The sequence below is a fragment of the Grammomys surdaster genome, unplaced genomic scaffold, assembly GCF_004785775.1.
Source record: "Grammomys surdaster isolate TR1022 unplaced genomic scaffold, NIH_TR_1.0 125630, whole genome shotgun sequence".
Lineage (NCBI taxonomy): Eukaryota > Metazoa > Chordata > Mammalia > Rodentia > Muridae > Grammomys > Grammomys surdaster.
The window spans coordinates 1,474,532-1,491,674 of NW_021620469.1; the positions used below are offsets into that span (position 1 = coordinate 1,474,532).

The window sequence follows — 17,143 nt, forward strand, 5'->3', positions numbered from 1 at the left end:
AGGTCAGTAGAGTTATAACATGAGAATTCAACTTGGTAGAGAGGCCTTGCTGGAGCTTGACCCAGAGAACAGTGGACTTCCCAGGACAATAGACATTACTTAGAGGCACAGGGAGAGTGGGAGGTAAAGGCTTTTGATCATTCTCACCCTTGGTAGCCTGTTAAATGTAAAGAAGAATTGAAAGAAGAAAGGAAAAAAGGAAGGAAGGAAGGAAGGAAGGAAGGAAGGGAGGGAGGGAAGGAGGGAGGGAGGGTAAGCTCAGAGACAGATGAGACAGAGACAGAGGAGACAGAGACAGAGACAGGGAAGGCAGCCTTTTCAGGCAAAGGCAGGACTTTCAGGACTGACAGTACTGGCCTTTGTATGTGCTGTTATGATGGGGTCAGTGAACTGGTTTTATTCCCAAATTTTATGCAAGTATCTTAAGAGATAAACAAAGAAACAAAGAGAGAGTAAAGAAGAAGATATTATATAAAAATGCTTTAATCTCTGCACTCATGGAAGAAAGAAATGCCATGCCTTTACTTCAGACAGATTTATTTATTAAGACTCAGATAGCCATAACCCAGGATACTGCACACTAGCCCAGACAAAGATTTTGTATTCTAGGGTTGTTGCAAGAGTTTCATTGTTTTCTGAATCCATGGTATAAAACTGGAGATTCTGGTGAACACCCGAGGAGGTGTCCAAGGACAGATGTGATAACTGACAATGCCCTGGGCTACTCCATTACAGACTAAGGGTCCCCCAGAGTCTCCCTGTGGACAGAAAAAGGAAAAGTTTTAGTACATAGTCTCTTATCACATCTTTCCAGACCATTTTCTCCCTGTTCTTCTCTGTTCCCATTGCCTGGGTTTTCAGATGGAAAACACTACATGAGCCCATTGACCTCCCTTCTGAATGGGGCTGAGTAGACAGAATCTGTTAATCACTAACTAGTGTGTCTCTATCTTTCTGTGTCCTTACTTCAAGTTAACTAGACCTAGCTCTCCTATTTTCCCATGGTAAAAGGACAAAAGATAGACTTAGGGAAAATTCCAGATCCCCATATGTTGTTCTCTCCATATTCTCTAGACTAGCCATGATTGTAGAGCCTGGCTGTGTGTCTGCAGTATGACTCTAGCCCTGGGAAAACATTTGAAGATAGTTATGTCCTTACATTAGAAGTAGCCTTCCTTTGATTGGGATCTCCCACACAGAGCTGGATGGTGGTGTTGTAGTTTTTGGACCTGGCATAGCACGTCTGGCCAGTTTGAACGACTAGATTCACTTCTTGAAGTGTTTTAGGTGAAGTACAATTGGGCAAGGTTCCCCATCCTGCCACTGTGCACACCTGCCCAGGCTTCACCCAATCATGGCTCTTTGGAAGGGCAATAGTTTTCACAGCACTATTGAGTTGAGCTTTGTGTTCCAGCTGGTCAGAAAGATGAAGAATAAGAGTTCAGATCTGACACTCTCTGAAACCTTAAACCAGGGATGAGGCTGCCTGCATCTTCCCCATTTTCAAAGACCCACCCACCTCCCACTCTAGCCCCACCCAATTGTCCTGGGGACAATAGATCAGCCACCTAGTAGAGAAAAGGGGACTGATACACTAGTGATCTACGGGAGTAAGCCAGACATCAGTAAAATGGTACCTTCAGGAGCATGATGTCATTAACCAGTGTTTTACTATTGAAGTCCTCATGAGGTTTGGCTTTATAAACTCGAATGACCTGTTTGTTTTTCCATTCCTTGATATTGTGAGCACCTAAGGTTACATTTATATGACTGTGAAAAGAATATGGGTTAAGTACAACATAGGAGTAGTGAAGTTATCCCTGAAAGGGAAGTTGAAGGCTCAACCTAAGGCTGAGTCAAATAGCAAGAAATATATGGGGGAGTTGTTTCTTAGGATTTCAATAACTGCCCAACCATTCAGACCCTTCACTGACACTATTTGGTCTTGAGTTTCACAATCACTTTAGATCATGTAGGATAAAGGCAGGTTGATCTTCACCTTTGGCTCTACATGTTTAGGGACAGCCAAGATCCATGGTTATTTGGTCAGTGCCAGGCATCAAAGACCCAGTTGCTTCTCCTTACCTTCCGAAACAGTGAGCTGCTGTCATTACAATGTCTTCTCCCACCAGGAAACCACCACACTTCCTGCGATCTAATTTGCTATTATAAAAATTTATGTATGCCATGTAGGGCCGAGAGTGTGGTTTGGACTCTGTACCCCAAATGATTTTTCCTGAAAAAGAAAGCTTATTCTGAATCTTTGTGCTCATGAATACTGTGCAACAATCCTGGAGGCTGGAATAAGGGATATTTCATGCTTGTAGATTGTGTGGGCCTGAGGAAGATGGAGAAAAGATCCTTTTGTAAGGGTTGTCACCCAAGGGAAAGGGGTGCCTGGATGCTGCGAGGAATCCCACAGAGCCTGCTGCATGACGTCACTTTCCCCTAGTTTTCAATTTCTTCTTGTTGTCGTGATGGTGCCAAGACTTTGCCTTGAATCAAATTAAATCTCATGTACACATTAAGGAAGAACTCAGCAAACATTGTCCAGCAGATCAACACACTCCAAACAATCACAGTTGTTCCTGTGTCTCATGTTTCACCTGGTGTCCTGCTCACTTAAGCACTGGGCTCTACCTGCAGGAAGCATGATGCACTATTGATGTAGAAAACTCTGGCTTCTTTTGATCTATTCTGATTCATTAGGCATAATAAGTACTTCACTTAGCGATGAGTTTGCTGAATAAACACTGAAAAACTCTCAAGTGTGCTAAGCAAGTAGCTGGGAGGAAGCCTCCTAATGAAGTCTGAACTTCAGCATAGATTTGTCTTCCTAAGGCATTGAAATAGCCTTCAGGATGAAGAGGGGAGTACACAGGACTAGTAAGATCATAGAGAGGAGGGGAAATGAGTTGGAGGATTCACTGTCTGCCTATTTCCATCAAGCTGTGGAGCAGGGTTGCAGCCTTACTTTGCTGGCTCTGCTAGATTGTGGGTATCATGGTAGACCTGTATGATTGAGAAGAACAGAGACAAGACCAAGAAGACACCTGGAAACCTGAATAGAAAAATTCTTCTAGGCTTGATCCAGGTAGAAATCCCTGGATAAAGCTGCTTGCTCTTAGGTTTGTGCAAATAAAACTTTTAGCCCTCATTTTCAACTGCAGCTTTCCAGTAGGGTCCTATGATGGATGTTTTTATAATTCATCACTTTTAGATGATTGAGGTCTCACTCACCAGGTGCCACTGCAAGGAGTTCACTGAGACTTTAGTGCCCTATTTATCCTGTGCTCGAGATGGGAGTCAGCTAACATCTTAGATGAACCAAGTCAGGAGTAGATCTTAGATACAGCCTGACTGGGCATCATGCAAGCAAGTTTCAGCTTCTAAAGCCACATGCCACACCTCTAGTGATGTGGATGGTTGCTTACCTCCTTCAGTGTTGACTGGTAGGACAGCCACCAGGAAGATCAGGAGCAGGAACATTCTCTTCAGGGTCTGACTTGGTCTCAGTTGGTCACTTTGTCACTTCTCACAACTTTTAAACCATCAGGTGAGGAAAGAGGCCCAGAACCAGAGACCTCTAATTTCCTGTGTGATAACTGATATCTGAGTTCTTGCCACATCTGTGTGGTGAATGTACAGGAAACACACTGTTGTCAGTTGCTGGTGAGCATGACCACATTCCCCACAGGAATGCTAGATGCTGAGAAGACCAGAAGAGCCTATTGAGGCCTTCCATACTAGGCAGAAAACAAGTCCCCTCTCCTGTCAGTGCTCAGGGAATTGCATTAGGATGCCTCCTCTCTTGAGTTTGTGATCAGGTAGTTGTCTCCTTTGAAAAATAACTTTTCTACATCCCATACTACTCTTTATGAGGAGTTTTTGTGTTGTTGTTTCTTGTTGTTGTGGTTTGATTTGGTTTGGTTTGATTTGGTTTGGTTTGGTTTGGTTTGGTTTGGTTTGGTTTGGTTTGGTTTGGTTTGGTTTGGTGTGGTGTGATGTGGTGTGGTGTGGTGTGGTGTGGTGTGGTGTGGTTGGTTGGCAGGCTGACTGGCTGGTTGGTTAGTCAGTTTATTCGTTGGTTGCTTTTTTTGTTTGTTTGTTTTTTTTTTGCACAACATCTTTTGTTTTCAGATTTAAGCTGATCATCTAATAACATCCCTTGAGTTTTGCACACTTGGGGGGAGGAGATGAAGAGTAAAGATTTAGGATAAAATTCTGTTGGGATGTTGATGACAGTGTCAGGAGGTAAAAAATTACTGAATGGGAGCTTTATAGGAAGTACTTTACAGACACATGCACATGATCCCATGCTATAAAGACAATAATGTCCTTATCATCTTGACATCCCAAAAGTCTCAAATATTTTATCATCAAAGTAGTTAGTGGCACAAAAGTAGAGACAAGGAACAGAAAGAAAGCTGTGCTATTGGCTCTGAGTCTAGGCATTTGTAGTGTTCCACACTGTCAAGGCAATTTGATCCCCAGGGAAGTCTGCATGCATTGCAGGCAAAGCTCTTTACTGCCTACTTCTCTGTCTCTGCTGAGCAATCAGCTGTGGTTCACCTTGCAGTTCTTTATATGCAGGTGCCTGGGTGATATCAGCTTTTGAATGTAAAGCTCAAGTGCATTTCTTATTAAAATACCAGTGTCAACCTGACAAAGAGACTACAGTTTCCGACAGTCTTGTCATTTCGTATAGACACAAGGAGACTTCTGATGTAAGCTGCATGAAGTCCTCATGCTGACTTTGCATCTGTGACACCAAAGCTGGAATATTCAAACACATTCTCATTTGCATTGCTCTCTCAGGGGATACTACAGGGATTATTAATATCTTATTACTCTGTTTCTTTACTTGTATCCTCTTCTGTCAATTTGCAAATGATGAACCCATTCAGTAATGGTAGAGTAACTATTAAATATCTGTGTGATTCCATATATCTGCTAAAACAAAATCCATAAGGCTATACACCAAGAAAATAAAGATGCTAGATTAAGATGTTACTCCCACAGCCTGATTATCATGTGAATGCATCTGGTCCTGTGCTGTCACAATTTCCACTCCCGATTTCTTTTATCTTGACAGTGCTATCATATTTTCCTGGCAGTTGAATGTCTTTTGAGTCACAGAGACAGGCTATCCTTCTGCCTCACACATGGCTCACAGCCCTATTTCTCAGGGCTTCCTGAGAACCAGTTTACACTGTCAAGAAGACCCAGTTTGAGCTTCCCTCCTGCTCCCAGAATTTACTGCAGCTTTGACCAAGGCCTGGGAAGTTTGTACACGTGGATAGGCATGATGTGAGGGAAAAAGTTTGTTTGCTTGTGTGAGGATTTCACTGTTAAATTTGTAACTGCCTTAGGACTTTGTGAGTAGAAGAAAGGGAAACAAATGTGGATGAACTTTTAATGGGACAGTGTATGCAGATCTACAGTGAGGTCTGGAAGGTAATGACAGAAGGGCCAGGAAAGATACATGAAAGCAATGGGTGGAAAATTCTCATGTTTGATGGAAAAAAGAATCACCATAGTCCTCCTGTGGAGTTCAGTGCACTGCATGTAGGATAAACTCAGTGCACTGTATGTAGGATAAACTGTATCTAGGATAAACTGTATGTAGCATAAAGGATCCAGGCCATGCAAGCTCACTCTCCTTGTGTCTTAGCTCGATTTCTTTTTTCCTGCTCAGTCCACTTTTGAGATAGCACCTTTGGATCCCTGTCACCCTTGACATCTGTTTCTATGCTAAGGTCGCAGAGGAGCAAGGGGCTCCTGCTAGAGTTCTGATAGCTACACTGGGAACCTATCTTCCTGAACTTGAAAAGCTGAAATCCCACGGGGGAAAGGAGAACATGGCAGTACTTTATCTGAACAGGGAATGGTGCTGTCCACTGTCTTTAGACAACATCTTATCCCATTAAAAACCTAATCTTCTTGAATTCTCAGAGTCTGTTTAAAAATTAAATATATATATATATATCACCACTGTTGCAAAAAGTAGAAAACACAAGTTTGATAACTATAGCTGTTTTTATTAGTAAAGCACAGTGGCACAATCTTTTAGAGCTATCAAACAACATTCTTCTTGGACATTTTTCATCTTTGTGTACAGAAATACTGACCCTGTATGATAAAACTCCCCAATTGATCCTTCTGTCTGACTCTGTTTATGTCTCCATGAATCTATGGGAGACTTGCCCAAACACCAGCATCCAGAGAATGATGCTACCTCATGCTTCATACATGGTCATTACTTTATTGGCCAACCAGACCTTAGTAGATAGTAGGGAAGCCCTATGCATATTCAGGACTATGGTGGGGCCTAGAAAATGAGGAGAGTATAAAGACCAAATCAAGAGCTGGGGAGGGGTAGGGTGATGATTCAACGCCTGAAGTCATCCTTCTGTCCAGAACCCCTAGGATGAATCTTCCAGGAGGAAGTTGGCTCACATAGTCTCCTGAGTATTTTATGGCAGACTACAGGGATTGGGTTGCCACAATTTTGGATGTTTTGGAAGAAAAACAAGATAAACAAGTTTTGATGATTGTTTGTTTGTTTGATTGATTGATTGTTTTTAATAAGTGGGAAATGTATGTTCTCATACTTAACTGAGAAAAGCCTAAAGCCTTTTCATGTTGAGGTCATATTTTTAAAAGGCTATTTCTTGGACTATCTAAGCAGTGGTGGTTCTGCCTAGCTCAGGCCACTATGCTCCATGGCCTTAAGCCAAGCACTCCACTGCTGGAAGTGGACAGAGGCCATGGGCAAGCCAAGCTCAAAATGACCAGCCTGAAACACCAGCCCTGCCACCCATGAGATGCCATAGTGGGAGAAGGCTCAGCAATCTCTCATGCTGTCTCCACAAGGCTGGGCTGAGCCCAGACCATCTGGCAATCCATGCAGTACCTGGTTGAAATGAGACTCTAATGCTTAACATCATCCAAAGGCTGTTTATAATTAAAAATGCTCAATAAACAAGATGTCCATAAAATTAGAGTTGTAACCCAATATCTAACCTTATGATATAAATCATTACCTGGGACTGTCCTGGACGCAAGCATGGTTCTCCATGGCTCCTACCTCTCATTCTTCCTCCTAGCTCCTCCTCTTCCTCTCCTCTTCCTTGGCCTTCTGACCCCTCACTCCACCTACCTCTCATACAGCCAAATCGCTGAGCTTTATACAAATGTAGTGGGATGATATCCCACTACACTTGCACACGCCTCTCTACTTGTTTCCAATGAATACTTTGTGCTGCATTCTGACTGCTGCCAGAGCATTGGAGCTCTGCTCAGGCAAGCTCAGGAAAGCTATGCTGCATTTCCCCTATGCTGCCATCTGGTGATGGGCTTTTGAGAAACACTGATACACTGCTCAGGGGATGGGAGAATGCAGCCTAGGATGGAGCCTCAGACCTAATGAGAAACAAGGCAGGCTGAGGTCAAAGAGTCAGGGGTTCCCAAGCTCCTGGAAATCCAGTCATACTGGAAATGTCAGGGAATCCAGAATGAAAGGAGGAGCCTGCAATGGGGGATAGGGGGTGTCTCTAGCTTAGCGCATAGCAAATGTTTGAAAGTGTGAAGGGGCCTTCTGTGGGAGACTTAGGCAGCAGCTCTGTATGATGAAGGCTTACCCCCACTGTGGTCCTTGTGGGTGGTGCTGCCCCAGGGCTGGTGGTTCTGGGTTTTAAAAGAAAGCAAGCTGAACAAGCTTGAGAACAAAGCCAATAAGCATCAATCATTTATGGCCCCTGCGTTAGCTCCTGCCTCCAGGTTCCTGCTTCCAGTTGCCCCATAGGCAACATGCTAATAACTGTGATTGTGGATGAAATATAGGAGGCCAGATTGAGTTATTTTAATTTTCTGCTCAGATGTAACAACCTCTTAAATAGTGACTGACCCTATTGCTGCTGCTGAGAATAGTATTCTACAAGAGAAACACTTAAGCCTCTAGTTGCTAAAATAATCATAATGTATCCATAGGTGTTTTGTTTTTGACCTTTAATTTTTTTTGAGATTATTGTTTAATTATAATATGTCTCCCTTCTCTTTTCTGCATCCAACCCCTCCTATGCACCCCTCCCTGGTCTCTTTCAAATTCATGGCCTTTAAAAAAACCTAATTGTTATTATATTTGTATATGTATTTGTATACAGCGATATATTTTAAAATATAACCTAATGAATCCATACAATGTTGCTTCTACGTATGTTTTCAGAATGGACCATTTGGCACTGGACACACAACTGGCGTGTTCTTTCCTTGGGAGGGCCACTTGTCCTACTCTCAGCTTTCCTCAATTACCTGTAGTCCTTTGTGTAGGGTTTAGGCCTCCTGGTTTTTCCTTGTCCAATTTAGCATGTCCATTGGTGTCAGCCTTGTTTATTTTGCATTTAGGTGCTCATATTGGTAAGACTTAATGCATAGCTGTTACTTAATGCATTCTACTGTTACTAGGAACCCAATCTCACATCAAACTCCCTGGTCCTCTGGCTCTTACAAACTTTCTGGCTCCTCTTCTGCTATCTTCCCTGAACTTTAGGTACAATAGTGTTTCATAGATGTATCCACTTGAACTGGCCTCCACAACTCTTCATATTGATTGGTTGTGGTTTTCTGTAAGGGTCTCTGTTACAGAGCAAAGTTCCTTTGGTGAGAGGCAACGACTATACTTAGTCTAGTCTCATCCCTGGAGAAGGAAGTCTGGGTCCCAAAGGCTCTTATACCTATTAGGTTTGTTGAAGTAATGGTGATTGAATATAATGCTGAATGTTGGGAGCCAACTCCTAGCAGAAAGTGCCTATCATCTTTGTAGCCATCTTGGGCCATATAGTTGCAGATTGATACTTTTCCACTCTGACAAGAGGCCTATTTTTCTAGCATAATATTTTTGCAAACATCCCAAAACACCTTAGCACACTCTGATAAACATCTTGTTTTTCTCAGACATATCCTGGACTTGTTGTTTTGTGCTCCCAGCAGCAAGGCACTCATGGTTAAGTGTCTCCAGTTGCACTGCTCTGCTTGTGCTTATATACTCATAATTGCCTTTCAATAAATGAGACTTGATCATCACCCTGTCTTGTCTACATTCTTCATGTCTCTTGTCCCTCTATTCCCACTGTCTTCATTGCAGATCCCATTGACTCTCCCGCAGACCATGTCACCTGGTGCCTAATGTGGGGCAGCAGGAATGAAAGAACCCTGTGAGGGACATTACTGGAAGAAAGTTTGGCTGAACATCCAAAAGTAGAACAAAGTTGTTTGCTTCAGGAACCTGCCATGTTGAGACCTAGTAAGTCATAGTAATGAAAATGGGACAAGAAATAAGTCAGAATGAATTATATGTGGAACAGATGAGAAAGACTTTAAAGTTGAAAGGAATAGAGGTGAAAATTCAGCATTTGTTGTCATTGTTTTTACTTTATTGAAGAGTCATGTCCCTGGGTTCCTCAAGAAGGAACCATTGATGAAGAAAGATGGCATAGAGTTAGAGATGAACTTAAAGATTTTTTACAAGACATTTGGGCCTGAAGAGGTCCCTGTTACTGCCTTTTAATATTGGAACTTGATAAATGAAATGATCTCAATAAATTATCCATTGATAGCAGTGGTCATTGAAGAGAGTGAAAAGAAAGAAAAAGGAAAGGAAAAGAAAAGTAAAAAGAAAAGGTGGAATCTTTTAAGGAAGAAATAGATTTAATTTCTCTAGAAAATGATGATGATAAGGGAGCGATCTCTCAAAGGTTGTAGCAGGATACTTATTCTGCTACATTGTACTTGCAGTGGAGCTCCGTGTTTAGGCAGTAGAAGAGCAGGTGGAACTGAGAGAGGGGGGGGAGGGGAGAAAAAAAGGAAAGGGAGAGGAGAAATAGAGGAAGGGGAATAGAAGAAGGCTATTAGTCATGGAGAACCATGTATATGTCTAAAGCTGTCTTGGGTAGCAACTTCTATCAAAACGTTAGATACTGGGTAACAACTCTAATTGTGAGAACATCTTCTTGATTGAGCAGTTCTAAATATATGAATCCTTTAGATAATCATTAAGCTTTAAGAGTCTCATTTCCGCACTGCAAGAATGCCAAATAATGTCTGGGGTTCAGCTGAGCTTTGTGGATGCAGTGTGGTAGATTGGCAGAGCCATCCCCCATGCTGTCATCTCATGGATACCAGGGCCAGTGCATCTACCTAGCCGGATCTGCAGTCAGAGAAAAGGAGCAGTGGGAAAATGGTGGCAGCCCTGAAACAAGCCGGACCAGGAGCTATTTTCTAAATACCACCCCTACAAAAGGTAATCCAATAGGTCCTAAAACTTGGATCAGACTTTAGAGACAGAGAATCCAAGGGGAAATAAAACCAAATAGTGACACTTGGCTCAAAGAGAGAAATGACTCAACTGGTCAAAAGAAAAAGATAAAAAGCATATACCCAAAATTGAAATCCAAAATACGACCAAAGAATGATGACTATTTGTCTGAGTCAGACTGGGATGACCTAGTGGAAGAGGCAGCCAAATATCACAGCCCTGAATGGCCCCAGCCCTATCCATCTCTGCCTTCAAATGCTCCCTCTATGATGATGGTGATTATAGATCCCAGAAAGAAGTTACAGGACAAAATTTCTCTCATTAAACAACAAATAGAGCTAGAGGAAGTGCATCAAGACTTACTTAATTAGCTACAAAATTAAAGACAAGGAAGACATTTTGTAAGGGAAAGGCCACCCACAAAAAATCCCCTGGGTCCTCGTGTTTCTCAATGAGGAGTCCAAAGATAGCCCCTGCCCTCTGACTTTAGTTCAGCCACAGATCGCTAGAGGAGGGACAGGCTGAGCCTTTCCCTGTATCAGAGACTACAGATGCTCAAGGGTTTCCTTGGAGATGTCACACAGGGTTTAATTTTCAAATCATTAAATAATCAAAAAGTGCAGGGTCACAATATGGTGCCACTGCTACTTTTACTCTTGCAATCTTAGAATCTACCTCAGAGGACTAACTGACTCCTGGGGATTGGAATACTCTAGTGAGAGCAGTTCATAGCAGTGGTGACCATCTTATTTGGAAATCAGAGTACCATGAGAATTGTAGAGACAACTAGATAATCACTATCCGACAGATAGATTGGTTCAGTTTTGTAATCACCATGCATTGGTTTTTCCATCTTGTACCACACATGCACCTATAAAAGAAGTATTGCTAGTTTTCACTGAGGGTTCCTCATCAATAAAAGCCACTTATGCATTTAGAGATCAATTAATATCCTTTGCTGCATCATCTGTGTCAGTTCAATTGGTTGAATAGCATGTTGTTATTGTTGTGCTCCAAGCATTTCCGAACCAAGCCATTAATATTTATAAAGATAGATCAAATTTAGATCAGTCTGTCCCTCTGCTAGAAACTAATGCTCCAATAAAGCATTCCTCAGAAGCAGCTGATTTGTTTTTACAGTGTCAATAATTAATTTTGAGGAGAAAGTACAAATTCTTTATAATACACCTGAGAGGCCACACCAGACTACCAGGTCCCCTCTCTGAGGGAAACACCAAGGCAGATCTAGCCACTCCTGTAGCCTCAGTGACTTTATCAGATCTGGGATCTAACATGGATCAGGCCATAAAGGTTAATGAGTTACATCACCTTAATCCCAAACTTTTAAGGATCATCTTTAAAATTACCAGAGAAAAACCTAGGCATATTCTCAAACAATGTCAATCATGTGTTACATTTTTATCAGTTCCTCTTTGGGTGTAAATCCAAAGGTACTGATACCAAACAGTTTCTGGCAAAAGGATGTTACTCATTGTAATGAATTTGGAAATCAAAAATATATACATGTATGTTTAGGTACATAGAGTGGTTTCATTTATGCTACATTACAAACTGGAGAAGCAAGCAAACATGTGATCACTTATATGCTCGCTACAATCACTGTATTGGGTGTGCCTAAACAGATAAAGACTGACAATGGTCCAGGTTATACAAGCTCCAGTTTCCACCGATTTTGTGAAAACTTGAGAATACTATATAAAATGGGTATTCCATATAATGCACAGGACCAAGGTATGTTAGAAAGGGCACATCAAGCCATTAACCATCAATTTGAAAAAATTAAAAAGGGGGAATGACACCCTACCAAGGGATACCTCAGAAATGTCCTTTATCACACACTCTTTATTTTAAATTTTTTAACTTTGGATTCCAAAGGAGAAGCTCCTGCAGATAGATTTTGGCATCCTGATACCTAAAAGAATTTTGCAACAGTCCTCTGGAAAGACCTATTAACCTGGACCGAGCCAGACCTAGTGCTTATCTGGGGAAGAAGTTCTGTCTGCATATATTGCCAAACATCGGATGCCACATGCTGGCTGCCAGAGAGACTGATTAAACAAATAGACAATGATAACAAATCCAGGGAGGAGAAAACCCCTGAGAACCCTATTTTTTTTATTTGCAGGAACCATTGAGAGCCTTCACAATTGCCTCAAACTGGAACAGATCAACCAGCATATGCCATATAACATGACTTGGAAAGTCTCCAATGCTGAAAGAAACATTATCACCAGCACCTCCAGAACGGCTCCAGTGGACTCTTGGTTCCCCAACTTATGACTTACTGGGGTATATTGTTTATACCCAGGAGATAACCCATTATTATAGTTACTAGGGCTCTCCTTTCAGATTTGGGATTGACTGGGGCAGGGATGGGGATTTCCTTGCTTGTTTTGCAAGACCAAAGATAAGATCAGCTCCATACATCTATAGATTTACATCTAGAAAGAATGTTATCTACTATATCACATTTGGAAAATTCGTTATCATCCTTAGCTGAAGTAGTGCTATAGAACAGAAGAGGTTCAGACTTTTTACTTCTCCAACAGGGGAGGTTATGTACCGCCCTTAAAAACAAGTGCTGCTTTTTTGTTGACCATTCAGGCATTGTTAAAGAGTCTATAAAAAAGATCAGAGAGGGCCTTGAAAACCACAAACACCAGCATGACCAAGAACAGGGCTGGTTCAAGGTTTGGTTTAGTACCTCGCCATGGCTCACCACTTTATTCTCATCTATCTTGGGACTCCTGTTTGGGCTACTTATTCTCTAGTCTCTCGAGCCCATACTATTCAAGAAACTGATGGCTATTGTACAACAAGAGATAGATGCTATTCAAATGAAACCCATACAGGTCCATTATTACAGGCTGGAAGTAGGGGACTATAAAATTTCTGTCATTGAAACAAATGAGGATTAGCCCATAACTTACTCGCTAAACTGGATAGTCAATGACAGGTAAGAGAACACTTCAAGACCCTTGCCCATAACTGGGAGGCATCACCAACCTAAGACAGGAGCTGAACCAAATGCCTATTGAATATCCAAACACAGGAAAGGGAAGCTTGGGGGGTCTGCTCCAACCTAAGACAGACATGGTTCCAATAAGTTTTCCCAGGCTTCCCATTTGAAAAAATTAAAAAGAAGGACCTGTTGGAAACCAACTCCTAGCAGAAAATGGTTATCATCTTTGCAGACATCTTGGACACTATATTTGCAGGTTGATCCTTTTCCACCCTGACAAGACACTTGCTTTTCTAGTATGATATTTTTGCAAACAGCCCACAACAGCTGAGCACACTCTGATAAACATCTTATTTTTCTCAGACAAATCCTTGACTTGCTATTTAGTGACCCCAGCTGCAAGGCACTCACGGTTGAGTATCTCCAGCAACACTGCTCTGCTTGTGCTTATATAACCATAAATGCCTTTAAATAATCAAGCCTTGAACAGACACCCTGTCTTATCTCAATTCTTCATGTCTTTTGTCCCTCCATCCCCCCTCTCTCCATTGCAGACCCCATTAACAGACATGTGGGCCTGGTAACACCTTGGGAAGATACACTTTTCTCTCAAAGTAGGAAAAAAAACCTAAACACATTGACTTTAGAGAAGCATCCATGGTCAGTGATGTTACATATATCCAGTTTTCTCTTCTTAATTACGGTTGTTGCATATGGCTTATCCATCTATAAGAAAGAGGGAAAAATCTCCCCTGGGTATTTTGAAGGAAAGTTGGCTGAAAAAAAAATGATCACACAGGATGGCTCCCTAAGTGGCAACTAACTTGAGTGTGGAGTTTTGGAATAATACAATACTACTTAATAGTGTCATGGAGGACAGTGATGTACAGAATTTCAAACCCCAAAGAAAAACCTCATTACACTTGTAGGAAAAGGCCACCTAATCTATAACCATAGTAACAAGTCTAAAGCAAAATTATAGTTCTTGACTCCCTGTTTATTTTGGACAATTGTAGATGCCTGTGCACTTGTAAAAAATAACCAAAGCCATCTTCACCTCCAACTTCTCAAGAGAAAATTTATAAGTTTAAGATGTTTATGTGTAGAAATTTAATGTAGGAGTATTGTATATAAAGCACTATCATGCCTCCCTTTTGTCCTAAAACTTCTTTCATGTTGTATTTTACATTGCCTTGTGGGGAAAACCAGATGGTGGGGAGTGAATGAAGCCCTTCATCTCCAAGCCCATGTATTGAGGGTCCTAGTTTGTTGGATCGAAGCAGTGATCCTCAGCTCTAGCCTCTTGGGGATCTTGCCCTTCAAATGGAAACTAAACTACCATAATAACAGGAAAAGATGACTCAATCCCTAGAAACACTGAAACTGCTGAAGAAAAAAAAAGGAGACAGCAGGAAGGGGATTAAAAGAAGGAGACTAGGATGAATTGGGTGAATATCTTCCACTTTCATTAAAAATACCACTTACTGGGGTAAAATACCACATGTACAATGGCACAGTCTTTTCCTGAGACACACAAAAAGCAGAGGCTAGAGTGGAAATCTCAAGGATGTGCTCTGCTCACATATGGAGAGCCTCAAAAGTGGCTGTAAACTTGTTGAGGGAGTCCTTAGGATCATAATATGTTGGGCAATCAGATTTAAGAGAATCCTTCATGGTTTGAGTAAAGTCTCTTATATATGTCTGTGATCCTTCTCTGATGATCCTGTGATGCTATTTGTCTGTCTGTCTATCAGTTCTCAACATCAGTCAAGGCACTAACAAATATCTTAGCCATTAATTTATAATTAATGTGGGGCTGTAGAAGACACTCTGGGGTGTTTGGCCACGCCCCCAGAACCCAGAGACCTAATTCATGTAGGGCACAGATAGAGGCCATGACAAACAGGCCTCTGCCTCAAAATTTACATATTAATGAATTACCAAAAGGCCAGGGGTGTAGATAACTAAATTTTCATCTCCCTAGCCCCTCCTCTCTCCCGCTCCCAATATAAGGAAGCCCCTCCTGGCATTTTGTGGGAGAGCACACCATTCAGACACAACCATCAACATGACCAACAAAACTTCCATATCTTCGATTCCACGTGTCTCCTGGAACTTTGGACTCTCTTGTGTAAGTGGGAAACTCTCACTGGGGAAAGCCCCTCCCTGCGCTTCGTGCTGTAGCCATCCACGGGGCACTCTCCCCTGCAGCAGTGCTCCGCTTAACGCCTTCATGGGCTGCACCTGTCCTTGTTCCGAGGACTCAGACGCGGCCACTGGCCGTGCTGGGTCCCTGTGCCCTGCTCCCGGGACCCTGTCGTCATTGCCAGTGGCTCGCAGGCGGCTGTAGCCTCGCGGCACTGGCAAGATCGAACAGTCACCTGGGAGTGCCAACTGAGCCGCGGTTCCCAGGACTGCATAGGTCACGGGGCTTGGGCTCAGCTGACCTGCCCAGTGACCCGAGTGAGTTTTAAACCACAAATTAATTCTATTAATGGTTTTCTGGTAGGCTTTTGAGGAGCTACACTAGCGAAAACAGACATTTTCACATGCCTCCATGAGGCTCCATTAACATACCATTGCTGCCAGTGGAACCTATGCAGTCCTCAACCAATGTGACTGAGTCAGAGACCCTGGACTCACTCTATATTTTCTGTACTCCTTCCTGTGGGATCATGTAGACTGGATACCTCTTCAATGGATAGGGATTCCTCTGTTAACTCTTCAGGATCAGAAATCTTTGTGTCCTCAAATATGGTTTTGGGAATCCTTGTCTCCCACCCTCTTTCTCTTTCCTCACTCCTTTGGACTTGGAGAAGCAAAGGTAGTATAATCTTCATATCCTTATGGATTACACCACAGGGAGGGCTGATCAACCAAGGCTTCATCTGGAAGGTTGTAGAATGGAGGTCCTAGTCTGTGTAGACACATCACTTATCTAAAACCCCTCCACAGTTTGAGAGTCATACTTTTCAGAGGAAAGTTAGCCATGTGTACTATATCCTCACATTCCTGCTTTTATCATGCATCAACACAATCATCCACAAAATTCTTTCCTGTAGGAATGAAGTTTCATGGGTTACTGAGAAGAAAGCACATTCTCTAGTTTGGGGTAGAATGTTCTGTAGATGCCTGTTAGGTCTATTTACATTATGATATTAATTGAGTCCTGCTGGGAGCTGTACGGGGGCTTGGTGGGAGGAGAAGGTGATCTTCTTTCTTCTCCTCCGGTCGGTCGGTTCTTCTTGAGGCAGCCGAGGGGGATGGGAATTGGAAGAGTGTCGGCGAGGGGTAAGACTTGGTCTTACAAGATTCAGGGTAATATCTTACGAGATATTTAGGGTTGCTGTTTAATAAAATCTTTCTTGTCTACATTACTAAAGTTTACTCACTAGGCTACTGTAGCTGACCTGCTGTTTGATTCTCTGAGGCCAGAAACTGCAGTTCCTGGCCACTAACACCTCAGCCAGGGACAGCAGAGGATTAAGCAATGCCTTTGATCTGTCTCTGCAGGCACTGCCAGGCTCTAACTTAGGTCTGTTAGTTTGAGGTCGCAGGAAGAAAAGACACTTAAAAAGTTATTATAGTTATTACTAAGAGTAAAAAATTTCCTATGAAAGCTATCTAAGGGGAATAGTGGGAAAGTCCTAAGTTGGAAAAAGGAAAAAATTCTAACAAAGGAAAAATACTAAGAGGGGAAATTCTAAGCAGGGAAGGAAAAAGCGGGGGAGAGCAGACGGCTCCTAATGAACCACCGTCTGTCTTTGTCTTCAGTACTTATACTTCATTCTGAGTACATGATCACATGTTACAAAGTTCATCACAAGTTCATACCAAAATTCAAA

The 17,143-nt window shown here is 42.2% G+C and overlaps 1 protein-coding gene across 1 annotated transcript; it reads right to left on the reverse strand.

Annotated features, from left to right (window-relative positions):
* Nucleotides 1–520: 520 nt before the first annotated feature.
* On the reverse strand, nt 521–3,500 carry LOC114638838 (granzyme-like protein 2). Its single transcript, XM_028787420.1, has 5 exons — nt 3,435–3,500; nt 2,086–2,236; nt 1,638–1,770; nt 1,160–1,414; nt 521–758 (listed from the first exon to the last, which is right to left on the reverse strand). The coding sequence occupies exons 1-5, from the start codon at nt 3,487–3,489 to the stop codon at nt 606–608; spliced, it is 747 nt and encodes a 248-aa protein (XP_028643253.1). The 5' UTR covers nt 3,490–3,500; the 3' UTR covers nt 521–605.
* Nucleotides 3,501–17,143: the final 13,643 nt, after the last annotated feature.